Genomic DNA, 13967 nt, shown 5'->3' on the forward strand with positions numbered 1-13967 from the left:
GTGGATGCATGTGTGTGCATGCGTGTGCATGAGTGCATGCATGTGTGTGGATGCATGTGTGTGCATGAGCGTGTGCATGTGTGTGGATGCAAGTGTATGCATGAGTGCGTGCATGTGTGTGGATGCATGTGTGTGCGTGTGTGCATGCATGTGTGTGGATGCATGTGCGTGTGTGCATGCATGCGTGTGCATGAGTGCATGCATGTGTGTATGCATGTGTGTGCACGAGTGCATGCTTGTGTGGATGTGTGTGTGTGCATGAGTGCATGCATGTGTGCGGATGCATGTGTGTGCACGTGTGGATGCATGCGTGTGCACGTGTATGTTTACATCTGGTCGCACTTAACCACCAATCCCACCTCTGGAAAAACAATAACAGTTTTTAAAAACTCCACGACGAATGGGTTCTGACATACAGTCATTCATGTTTTTCAAAACGTCATTAAACTATTTTGTCCTACTTTGGGAAATATGGTCGGGACCCCTCCACCTTGTGAATGATTTTAAAGAAACACTTTCTTTTCAGTCCTTGAAATTCATGTAAGTAGTCAGGGCATGGGAAAGCACAGATGAACGTAGCTTCGAAGAAGAAAGATAACTTCTTGAATATTCAGATACGATTCCAGTAATAAAAGCTCCTCATGTTTACATTTTCCCAGAAAACAGAAGACCTCAGACGTAACTACAGTCTCGCACAGGTCTGCCGAGCCGGGGGACCGAGCCCCACTTTGCCTGCAAACTAGGTCAACGTGACTTCGGTCCAGACGTGGCTGAGAACCGTGCTGACCGGCTCTGGAGGCAGAAGAGTCCTGTGACCGTGGCCCACCCTGCAGAAGCTCTCACCTCTGAGACCCTGGCCAGGCCATCTCAGGACCCCAAGTGCTCCCCTGCCTTTGTCCTTGGTCCACAAGTGTTTGTGTGAGAAGTCCTGAGTCGATATAACTGATGTGCTTAGGGATGTGCCCGGCACTAAATACTAGCTGTTGTTAAAATCTGATTCGTGTTTTTTACTATTGTAAATCAAAATTAGAAAAAAACATATAGGTGTGATTGCTCCTATTTGGTTTACTATTATGATTCATTTTATTCCCGGATGTCCACACCCAGCTCTGTCAATAACGTGAAATCCGCCTTCCCCTTCCCCACCCTGCCCGTCCCCGGGCCTGGCACGGCCCAAACCTCCAGGGACCCAGAATACCTAGGCATACTAAGTAGTAGCTGTTTCCACAAGATGGCACAATTGAAAAACTCATAGTTGTTCTTTGTTACCCCGTTCTTAGTGAAACATTTGAGATTTTAAAGTGTAGCAGGGCAAAGAGAATTTAGACGCCTGATTTTATGTTCTCTTGAAAATTATACCAGGTATGGCCACAATTATTATTTTTTCTTTCCTGTTAAGAAGCTCTCTCCTCCTGCTCATGTCCACATTTGCTCTGCTGGCTCCAGATCCTACCTCACGTTTCATACACTGTGTCTAGATCCTGGCCCGAGATATTTCTTAAAAGCCTTTTTCCTGCAATCGGGGTCCCCATCTGCCCCCTTCTGTACCTCTGTGTTTGAGAGCTGGAACCAGGGCTGCTTTCCGTAGGTGAAGATCTCCCAAAGGATCACCCCAAAGCTCCACACGTCACTCTCCGTGGTGAATTTCCGGTACATGATGCTTTCGGGGGGCATCCAGCGGATGGGAAGCATGGTGTGTCCTCCCACCTAAAAGGGGCCAAGACAGAGGCACACAGAGAGTGACCAGATGGCCGAAGCCAGTCCCATCTGCCTACATCCTCATATGTAGGTACACCCTTGATGCATCTTACTCTAAGACAGACACGACGTGATGCAATTTTGTCAGAGGGCCAATGGAGGCGCTGACCCAGGAGACCTACAATACTGCAGGCAGCTAGCATGGCGATCAGAGACAACATCAAAGAAAAGGTGAGTTTCTTGGTACTGAGAGATCGGAGGATAATTTCAGGAGGAGAGAAGGTTTCAGGGTCTGCTACTACAGGAAAATCTAACCTGCAGAGGAGGTCTCGAGGGAAGTTAGCAGAATCCCTGAGGGAGGCCATCGAGCATCGGAGTGTTTGCAGGGCTCGGGTCAAGGTGCAATATGGTCCCTGTGCATCTAATCTGTAGGACTATTGGACTGCAGCTTCTATGTGACAGCCCTGAATTTCTCACCGCAACTTAGAACGCAGTGTTTCAAGTGAAGGGGACCGGGAGGTTCTAAAAGTATGGAAGACCACATGCTAACAAGGAATCGGGTGGGCCGAGAGAGGACACACAACAGTTCTTAGTGACATCTCGAAGGCCGGTAAAGACAGAGCCTTTTAAAACAGCCTAAGGAGGACATGAGCCATGGGTGGGGACTACGCATCTGACAGCCAAGGGCAAGCGGCCGGGACTGACGCCAGGGCACCCTTTCCTGAGCAAAACGCTAAGGAAACCCTCCCTGCCCAGCAGGTGAGCGGTATTAGCCTAAGAGGAAGACGATTCACGACATGCTTCAGAACTCGGGAACTAACTGCATCGTTAGTTGTCAGAGTCTTAGAAATTCGAACTTTTGGCTAATACTTAGAATCTGTTTTTAAGAAACTGATTACTGTTGGTAAAAAAGAGCTCTACAGATGCCTGATGAACAATTAACCAGAAGTTCTCATTGCGATGGTGGGTCAGTTGGAGGAATGATAATAATTAATTAATAATAATAATAATAATAATAATAATGGACATTTAAGAAAGAATGACTTCTGGGAGATGGGCAAACTTCTTTGTAAAAAGGGAAATCATGTTTGCCTTGTCTACTTGAAGTATGTTAGAAGGTAAATGATAATACGGTTGGCAGAAGTTGTTTTTGACCTGGGATTTTATAATCAAGATAGCTCTGTTTCAAGTGTAAAGACAAATGAAGATGTTTCTTTCAGACAAAGACCACTCACAGTCTTTCGGAAGATGGAGAAGCAAAAATTAACTGAGGATGTACTCCAGAAAGTCAAAAAAAACAAAGAGAGAATTTGAATATACAATGACATGGGATAAATAAGCCACACAATTGCAATTCAAATCTTAATAATGGTTGCTAATTTGGTAATAAAATGTAGTACAATTACTAATAAAGGCTTCCTGTAAAATAGAGACATAAAGTAAATAATAATACTAATAATGCTAATAGTATCACCACTGCTACTATTAACAATACTTATTTGGAATGAAACTTCCCAATTTCAGCCATAAGTACATAGGAAATTAGGTAGAAAAATAATTAAAAGCCTGATAAAGACTTTGTGTTTAGAAAGGAGAGAAAAGCTTACAGATAGTCATCAGTTATTGCTTACAATGGTTTAAATTTAAATGAGCTTGCTAAAAATTTTAAGTAGCTTTTAGAAGAATAGAAATAGTACAATTAGCTCCCAAATCAGTTTTAGGAAAATAGAACCAAATATCTCTAACCTACACTAAAATGACTACAAAAAAGAGTGGGCTAATAGTGAATAGAAAGCACAAAATGAAGACGTTTAAATAATATCATTATAGACAATAAGTGCAAATACTACCTCTTAAGAAAAAAAAATGTATGTTAAAAATCAAGATGCATGTTCTTTAGAAAAGACATATCTAAAAGAAAATGTCAAAAAGGACTAAAAATGAAAGAATGAAAAAAATACAACGAACAATAAAAGGAAAATTGAATATATGTAGAATACAGAATATTCAATTACGGCATAATATAATATATATTAAATACATAATATACTGAAAGCGAATATATGTATGAAAAGAATTTCAGGGTGCCAAGAACTAAATGGCAACAAAGTGATTTCTATCATATTTGAAGATGGCAAAATTCACCATTATGATAATTATAAACTTTTATGTTCCAATTAAGGTAGCTACAAAAAAAGTAAAAAGAGCAAAACAGGTTACAAATAAAAGGGAACTGACAAAGCTACAATTATAATGGAAAAATAAAACACTTCTTTCACAAATTAACAGATCAAGATACAACATAAATGAAGGTAAATTTTTAAAATACAAATAATAAGTTTTCATTGTTAGATACCAGTGTCATGTGTGTTTTTCAGCCTCCCTATATTTAGATAATTATTTTCAATTATCTAAAACGCATTTATAAAAACCAATCACTAGTATACCTCAAAAGAAATCTGAAATTCCAAGAGGAAAAACAAACTACATAGAATAAAAATAAATGTTAACTGTACCAAATAAAATAAAATAGAAATGAACAAAAGAAGAATAATTTTTAAAAGGTGCTCTTTGGACAATAAAAAAACTATTTGGTAAAAAAAATAATAAAAATAAAATTTAAAATTCTTTATAATAATAATAATAATAATTAAAGTCCTGTTCATTGAGACCTATGAAATATAGCTAAAAAATTAGGGGGGAAATTTATAACATTTAGGCACTTACTTTTAAAACAGGTAAAATAGAATTAAATTAAATAAGGAATCAATAAGAAGAGGTAGTAAAGACCTACAAGATATATTTATAGAAATCAAGAGAAAATAAATAAGGACATAATGAGGAATCGATATCAAACCAAGCAAAGAAAACAAACAACCAAATGGTGAAGGAAAAAAGCAAACTATATCTACACAATCAATTGCCAGTTTTTTTAAAAAATAATATAAACCTTTGGCAAGATTAATAAGGGACATAGAGGAGACAATGTAAAATGTTAAGAATAGTGCATTTTGTTAATAATGTTGATAAATGGTATTATTAAATGTTATTTAATATTGTTTAAAATGTTACTAATATTGCAAATACATACATTTTGAAATATAGTTGTCATGATTCATTTATTAGAAAATATTAATAAAAGAGTTAAGAAAAATAGAAAACTTGAATACAAAAACAATTGCAATGGGTGAATTCTACTAAAGTTTTCTATCCTATTTATGCTTTACCAAAACAAAAAGCAATGAACTTCCTCAAGCCACTCTATGTGACTTGAATATCTCTGATGACAAAATCAAAGAGCCTATAACCTTTAATATATGAATACAGATATAGATATTTTATCTATATACGTGTAAAAAACTCATCAATATAGTCTCAAAATCTGAATAAAATATTATCAAATCAGTAATATATTATAATAGTTCTATATTATAACTCGATAAGTTTTATAATGCAAGAATGCCTTAAAAAATCTGTTTAACTTACTGAATAGATAAAAGAAGCAAACCTATCCTTTCAAAACATTTCCAATACCCAAAATTTCCAATACCTTCTCCTGATTAAAAGCCCTAATCCATTAGTGACAGAAGGTTAAGTATTATTTAACACACTAAAGATCATATTTACTGATGAAACATTAGAAGCATAGAAGGTATCTTCTATCACTGATTTTATGTAACACTGTCCAGGTAGGATCCTAGCAAAGGCAATAAAGCAAAAATCAAACAAGATAGAAATATTCAAAAGGAAGGGTAAAACCTGCCATTGTCTGCATATGACATGACTATTCAAGACAATTAACTAAAAAGCAGTTAGAATCGTTATATGGTTTAGTAAGCCGCCCAGATATAAAATGAACATATAAAAGTCAAACTATTCTCATACACCAGTAGCAACGACTTCAAAATTCAGTGGAAAAAAAAGATTGTTTGTACATCAGCAACTAAATATATTTAAAATTACTAGGCATAAACTTTAGCAGAAAATGCAGAAGGTCTATTTAAAGAAAAATGTTTAAAAACAAAAAAAGAAGATCTGAATCATTGCAAAGATGTGTCTTTTCCTTGGATAAGAAGACTCAGTATCATAAATCTCATGAATGTCTCGTTCCTCACTCAAATTAAACTAAAAATTCAGCACAATCCAAATAAAAATCCCAGAGGAATGATGTGTGAAAATTGACACAATGATACCAAAATTCATCTAGAGGAATAAATACTTGATAAAAACTAAGATATACTTGAAATAAAAAAAACAAGGGAAATTTGCTTTATTGGATAACAAAACTATAGCAACGGACACACTGTATTACTGGCATAGGAATGGACAAATTTCATTGATCGATGGAACCAAATAGAGTCTCAAAGCGGACTCACGTATAAATATTGGAATTTAATGAATGAAATGACGGGTTAGTAAACAAAGCATTGGGACAATGAACTATTCATTTAAAAAGTACACTTAGATACCTACCTCACACCATATACAAAAATCATTTCCAGATGGATTAAAGAGCTAAACATAAAAAACAAAACAATAATAATATTAGAAGAAAACTCAGAAAAGTATCTGTATAACCTCAGGAGAGGAAGACCTTCCTAAACAAGACACACGTTCAAGAAGCCATAATGGACAGGACTTAAGGATACAACTTGTAAAAGTAAATACTTTTGCATGGCAAAATACAAAATAAACATAGTTAAAAGACAAGTGACAGAGAAAATATTGGCAATATATGTAACGGACAGAGAATTAAAACCCATATATTATAAAGCGCTCCGTTAAATTAGTTTTAAAAGGCAACCCATTAGAAAAATGAGTGAAGGTTAAGGGCAGACGACCCACAAGAAAGCTACAAATGGCCACAAACATATGAGGACATGCCAGTCAAAATGACAAAGAGACCCATTTTTCAATGTCATGTGGGAACATCTGGAAAGAGGAAGGGGTTATTCTCGAATGCCACGGCTGAGATTAAGGTGCCCTTTTCTGAGGGCGGTTTGGCAGAATCTGTCCACACTGAAGATGTGAATGCCTTTCAACCCTGCAATTGCACTTCTAGGAGTCTTAGAAAAATTCTTGTTCGTGCCAGCAAAAACACTTGGTTGAAGGTGTTTATCCCATTGTTTTTAAGGGATTTAATGTGTTCGTCACTAAATGTATATATGCAGCAGTTGAGAGGAAGATGGTAGAGTTATATGTAGAGACAGGGAAATATGTCTAGGATATATAGTACATGAAAACGCAAGACATTCAAAATATCCATCAGCAGCGCCCACCAACATAGGTGGAGTGTACACGACATTCCTCCGGAAGTGGACTAAGGTACTTCAGGAAGCCAGCGATGTAACAAAAAGACAAAAAGATTGGAACCCAGAAGCCCTGGGTTCTGATGTGACTTTTGACAAGGCCCTGATGTCTTCATTTGATTTCCTCACCTTCAACATTGAAGTGACGGCCCAGCTTAACATGAGATGGAGCATGTAAAAAAAAAATCCACTGAGCGTCATTAACGCAAAAGTATCCTCATGAAGTGCAATGACTGTGCACTGTGTGTGTCCTTACATGCTTCTGTGCAGCGTAATGAACCTGATTACCTAGATTTTTCATATTTCTGATAAAGTTCCACCTAGACTACACCGATTTTCCTTCTCCCCCACTGGAGAGATCCGGTCTGGGAAAGGAAGTGGTCAAATCCTTTTCTGGTCATAAATATTGCTTATCAAGCCAGATAAGCAGTGGGCTGAAATAATAACCTTAATAAGAACGATACTAATTAATGCACACGGAGTACCAGCTGCTGGATGTTAATCCTCTCGCGTCCTGTGCGACAGAACTATTATCCCATTTCACAGATGAAGACAGGGTAATCTGTCAAGCTACCGCCTGAGAAATACCAGCTAGTGAGCCAGGCTTTCAATGAGATACATTACAGGTCTGAAGGCTGAGCTCTGAAATAGGAATCATAAGAATAAGACAAAGATTCTAAGAAATCTAGAAATGAAACAAGCCTTTGGAGATCTCTGGATTATACTACCTTCCAGTACCTCTGTTATTGTGGATTCAAGTGTTAACAGCCTGATGAGTCTTTATAAAGTTCCCTCTCACCTAATGATATCAGTAGCCACCCCCGGTCACGGCCCAGATTTCATTAGTGGCTGTAAAAGGTTGACATTCTAATCCTAGCATTCCCGCTGCATATATTAACTGGAAATCTTCTATAAATTAAAACTTTCCTTCATTAACTATTTGGTTACCTCGATAACGGTTAATACAAGAGATGCTTGATTCTCCCCCTTTACTGACCAGTTCTCAGAATAATAAATTCTTTCCCTCGCATGCTCCAAAGGGGACCAATGAGAGCTTTGTTTTGGTTTTGAGAAGCATCACCAACTTGTGTGTGTGTGTGTGATTTTAATTTTATATCTGCGTTGTTTTCTTATGCTAAAAATCTTCATTCCTATATTAGTTACACTACTTACTGCTTTATCTTCGCATGTTATACATATGCACATATATATTTTTTAAATACCTCAAAATAACAGCTCCAATATCATTACTAACAATATGATTACTGACAGCTGTCTACGATCTTTGTACTTTTTTTTTTTTTAATCCTTAGGCTATACCTACTAGGAACGCACACAAAACATCGCTGTTTTAGTCACTTGACACAATTGCTCTCTGTGCAGTGAAGTCACCAACTTAACGTAGAGCTAGGTTTATTAGTTTCCTTTTGCTTTTTATTTTTAAGAATTGCTTGACTTTTCTTTCTCATTCGATTTACCATTGTTTCACAATAATCTGAAAACTGTTACGTGGTTTCCAAGCCCCCAAAACACAAAACGAGGTACATGAAAACTAAGTCTAATTCTATCTCTGTTCACGTTCCTATTTTCCTCCTCCCGCTACGCTATGGATAATCTTTTTTTTTTTTTTCTTTTTGGTTCTTGGTTTATTCTTCTATCGTTTTTAACATGAGCAAATCTGGATTTTATTCATTCTTCTCACTTTCTTAAGATAAAAGGTAACATGTCATACCTGTCTCATATGAATTTCTTTCTAAAACCAAACTGAGACCACCCTGTGGGCCAGGAATCCCCTTTCTTCATTGTGTATGCATGTGCGTGCACAGACACGCACACACACGCGCACACACACGCACACCCGCCATCTCCAAAGGAAAGACAAATCTCTCACTCGTTCTAAATCTCAAGAAAGAAAACCTACAGAAGGCAAACAAATGATCTCCATGAAATATTGGTACAGATGTTGAAAATAAATGTCTTTAGTGACTGGGAAATAAATCCTCTAGCAAGTCGGGTAGTTTCCAACCCTTTCTAAACAGTGGAAGGGGGCAGGGCTAAAAGAATTATCATCTGTTTGTTTACTGTGAATAATGCTTCTCGGTTTTTATATTTATAAAAATGAAAAACAGGAATAGAATTGATCCTGAACCTCCCTTACTTTGGTAATGCATAATGTTTATTAATAAATACATAAAGTATTGAAATACATAAGAGGTGTATTTCTAAAAACATTCTAGTTATCTTTCATATTCATCAAAAGTTGTCATGTGTATGCAGTATTTTGATCCGCTGCCTATTTCTGTGTATTACTAATAACTGTAATGATAACTCAATCCAAAAACTCTTAACGTCTAGCAACTTATGGTCATTGGACATTAAAAATTTAATCTAAATCTTCATACATATTTTTGTCATACCGAATGATGATAAAGTGGCTAATAAACGGCTTTCATGCATAAAAACATAATACATAAGGACAAAATTCGGTAGGGTAACTGGAAAGAAAATGTAAATTCAAGAAAAAGGAACCATGTAAAAATGTCTAAGCACTTGTTTGTGTGTTTAGTAGATGATATATCAAATTGCTTGGTATTTAAAGTTCATTAGATACATTAAAGGAGTGATGTGTTTTTTAATGCCAATATTTACAATATTCTGAAAATGGCATCGTTGGTAACTATTTAAAATCATGTTGAAAATTGTAGATGGCAGCTGAGAACATGGAAGAGGCATATGTGGTTTTTCAAAACTCTGTTAGGGGCGTAAAAGTTTGAAGAGCACAGATGTGGAGACTTCTGGTGGTGATGTGGATCCGTGGTGTCAAGTCTGGGGTCCTGGGCCTCTGGAGAAACTCCATCATCCCCCAAGGCTCAACCACAGCCACCCTCAGTGCCAGCAGTATGAGGGGAGAGGATGCGAAAAGTGGGGGTTGGGGGGGGCAAAAACAGCAGCCTCGCCTCCGGCCGGGGTGCCTGCCTAAAAGACCCCAACCCCATTTCTTGCATTCAAGTCTTCAGCCCTCGCCCGCCACCCTGCCCTGCGTAAGTGGAACAGAAGGCGTTGACAGCTGCGTGGCTACTGGCTCTCAGGTGTCAGCTCCCCCTGGGGCACCTGCCACCTCCCCACCCACCCTCAGCCATCCCTTCTCTTCTGAGTCGGCCCTTCCTGGACAAGGAAGAGTCTCGCTCGTTTCTGTGGAGCAACAATGGCTTTCTCGCAGTCAGAGGGAACCCGCGGCTCTGGGTTAAAGACAAACGCATTTGAGCTCAGGCCTCTACGTCCAAGTACACAGAGGAGGAGGCGGCGGGTGAGTTCTGAGCCACACACAGAAGCGCCTTCTCTCCCAGAAGTTCAAAATGCCCATCCTCACGTAATTCTCAGAAAGTATAAAGCAGACAGAGTGACCCACATAGTCCAGATAAAGGAACCGAGACCCAGCAAAGGTGAGTGAATACAGATTCAACAGATCACGCTATTTCTGGAGCCAAGGGAGGGCTGCAAGCTTCCCCTGCAACACTCATCCGCACGGGCTGAGTCAGGATCTCGAAGCAGATGAGAAGGCAGTGGCTTCTGAAAAGCTGTATAAACTCTGCAACACACATGAAGGGCAAAATGGCTTCATCAGAAGATTATCGTAAAGACTGTCATCCACGGTGCAGGCCCTCATTTTTTATTTATCCAATTCTAACTTCCCTGGTTGCATGTCTCAGCACACGGAAGAGACACCCTATGCCTTAAGAAAAGATTGACAGGCTTAGCGTCTGCTGGCTTCGTCCCCTGGAAAGGCTCCTGGTTTCCCACGTGCCCCAGCCGGGGCGGGCAGTCACCTGGAACAGTCCCGGCAGCCACCTCTCTTGTTCCTATGGGCCCGAGGATTCCACACGCGCGGGCCGCACACCAGCGTTAGCTGCGTTTAGTGCAGACGCACATGCCCATGCATCCAGGGAGAGAGGGTTCACACGAACACGCGTGCCTGTGACTGTACACGTGGATACGGTCACACGCAAACACAGGCCTGTCCGTCAGGCCCTCATCGCATGAAGTTGGTGACATCTTCGTTGGACATCTCCTGGAATAAATGGCCTAAATGTAGGAGAAAAGGCCCAAAGTCCTCTTCCAAAGTGTCCTGTCTCCAAGACAGTAAAAATAAATAGCTTCACTGCGAACCAGTGGGTTAGCTTAGCTGACAGCTTCAAAACTTGCCAGAATGACATAGCCCTTCTTTCTGGAATTAACCCTCCTCACCGTCCACCCCTCCAATGGCTGGGCCTTCTTAATGGCTCCGTCTACACATGTATGGGAGGCCACTGGAGCCTTAGAAGTGGCAGTCGGCCTCCGGGAACTGTCCCCAAGCCTTCCTCCTCCCCCTGCTCACTCTCCCTCACTCTCCTTACGTGGCCATTCAGAGTCAAGAATGCTGGATTTTCAACCGGCTCTTCACCTCTGCCCAGCCCCATCTGCTCGTTCACTAGGCACGTTGCTTTGATATGAGCCTATGTTCCCTGCAGATGCCCTATGGTGTTCCTGGTGTACCTTTGGGAGACCAAGCCCACCTGTAACTGCGTCCACTCCATCTCCCCAAATCCAAGTTCATCAGAATCTTGGCTGTGAAAGGAGAGATTCGACATGAAAGCTGTGCTCATGAACGCCCCAGGCTAGGAAGGGCCTTGGACATCACCGAGCCCGCCTCCGGACATGGAAACCTTGGCTGGAAGACAGGCGGCCGACTGCCCGAGCTCACGAGGACTCTAAACAACACGGAACTGACCTCTCCTAGGCTCGTGTTCTGGTTTTAATGTAAAAGTCTCCCTGGAGAATAGCACACCCCCAGGAAGATATTACGATCGGAAAGACACAGATTGAGTTTTACAAAGTTTCAACTTCGGTTCCCTCATTTCCTTCTTTCCATCCTGATGCTCACAGACTTCGGGTCGCCTGCTGGAGCTCCGTGTTCCCCCCAGCGCGTGGGCGGGCGCCTGAGGGAGGCCTTAGTGCGACTATTTGTTTGACTTGGATCTACAGTACATGTCTGCAATCACGAACGCGAGTCCGTCTGTGGCTTCACCCCGGTTATGGAAACTCTGTGGATGAACCCTCCCTACAAGGGTCTGAGTTTTCTGCAGTGACATCGGACTTCTGACTTAATGCGGCAGAGCTGTGTGCCTTCCCTTTGCCTCTCGGCCTTTCCCCAGCCACGCAGGACAAACTACTACCCAGCTTTCTGTAGCGGCGGCTGGAGCTCTCAGCCCCAGGTCGAGGAGGCACTGGGAATTCTTTGGAGGGGAGGTGCCAAGGCAACTCACAAAGACATCATTATGGCATTGCTCCTTCTGAGCGGGGCTTGGCGACAGCTTATGCGAAAGCCTGCCGTTTGGTGCCATCTCAGAAGAACGGCTGTCCCAGGCTGAGCCTCCAGCCCCAGCGTCAGGAAAACCCTTGGTGTCTTCTGAAAAAACAAGGGGCTTAAAAGAGCCCACGGCTCAGCGGTGTGAGCCTGGAGGACAGACGGGCACTCGGTGGGTCTCCCCACTCTCTCACCTAGAGCTGCATCCGCCCGGAGCAAGTTCTCAGAAGGAAGTTACACGCCTTCCGTAACTTCCCCTCGTTCCCACTTTCCAAATCCTGCCTAAGTGCTGGCACTCGTTCCGAGACCTCGCGGTCCCTGATGGCCCCGAGCAATGTCTTTTTTATAGAGCGGACATCGCAGGCCCAAAGATGTGGTTTGACAAATAACTTGGCCCTTGCTTTCTTTTCCGAATGCCTAGACTTGGAGCCTCCTGGCTGCACTCAAATCTGCTGGTGGAAATAAACTTTAGGGTTGATGCGGAAAGAGCTCAGCTCCATTCACTGAACAGGGCTGGAGAGCTCAGCTCAGACCAGTGGGTCACACGGGACCTGGAGTGACCCATTTAGACTCCAAGTACTTGCTAAACACGAAGAAACGTGGGTACAAGAAGGCAGGAGAATAAAGTGCCCCTGTGATCAATCCAGATTTTCATTTACCCTGTACAGCTCAGGCGCTAACAGGTTTCAGTTTAGATTAAGATTTATTTAGTAAAAAATAAAGATATTCCCTTTTAGCCAGACTGACTTTGCTATATATTGAGATGCTAAAAAAAAAAAAAAAAAATCTGAAAACTATAACAGGTACTGGAAGGGGTGTATAAGATGAAGAAACAGAAGATCCGAAGGAACAAAGCGGGGAATTATAACTCAGCCAGTGCCAGTTACGGGCTAAGTAACCTTAGGGAATTTATTTAACCTCTGGAAGACTCAGCTTCCTGTGTGTAAAATTCATCTACGCAGAACCCATTCGGAGATTAAATGAGGCGTGACGTGAAAGAGGCCTCGCAGGTTTTCGATACACACGCACATATATATAGGACTTTGACTCTAAATCTTTCTTGGAAAGTGCTAATTTCTCAATGATAATGTTCATGTTTATTGTAGAGCACGGTCCCAATTTTTCTAGGGGCTTGGACATCCTGCTCGGTGACTCTTGCGAGAAAGAAGTGCCATTCCCCGTTGGCAGATGAGGAGACCAGCTCGGGAGTGGAGTGTCGGCGAGTCTGCAGTAGGCAGAGGCCAAGCCAAGAGTCGATCCACCGCTGTACTTCAAGTTTTTCTCACAGTTGGTTTTGTGGGTTCAAGACAATTTTTCCTACAAGCAGTGAGAGCAGCTTCAAGGGGCTTCTGGGATCCTTGGAATATTTAGCTGCTATCTAAAAGTAGGATTTAGATGCTCAGGATGAGCAGCTGGCATGAGTCTCAGAGAAGACCATGCCGGGCTGGTCAGACCATGGTGGTCTCCTCTGGACTGGGCTCAGTGAGTGCCCAGCCTGTGAGCACAGCCCCATGGCCAGGGGAAGGAGGGAAGGAGGGAAGGAGGGAAGGAGGGAAGGAGGGAAGGAGGGAAGGAGGGAAGGAGGGAAGGAGGGAAGGAGGGACGGAGGGAAGGAG

General features: G+C 41.4%; 1 protein-coding gene across 3 annotated transcripts in view; it reads right to left on the reverse strand.

Moving 5' to 3' along the window:
- The window catches only part of NTRK3 (neurotrophic receptor tyrosine kinase 3), a 317641-nt gene that overhangs the window by 1583 nt on the left and 302091 nt on the right, over positions 1 to 13967 (reverse strand). For 2 of the 3 annotated variants that reach the window (XM_006905249.2, XM_006905251.1), the window contains one exon: positions 1549 to 1707. In XM_006905249.2, coding sequence (XP_006905311.1) covers positions 1549 to 1707 — 159 coding nt within the window. Of the gene's footprint in view, positions 1 to 1548; positions 1708 to 6171; positions 6214 to 13967 lie in introns of all 3 variants that reach the window. The other variant, XM_006905250.1, reaches the window with a different exon arrangement.

This window comes from Pteropus alecto, unplaced genomic scaffold, assembly GCF_000325575.1.
Source record: "Pteropus alecto unplaced genomic scaffold, ASM32557v1 scaffold60, whole genome shotgun sequence".
In the NCBI taxonomy this organism is placed as follows: Eukaryota; Metazoa; Chordata; class Mammalia; order Chiroptera; family Pteropodidae; genus Pteropus; species Pteropus alecto.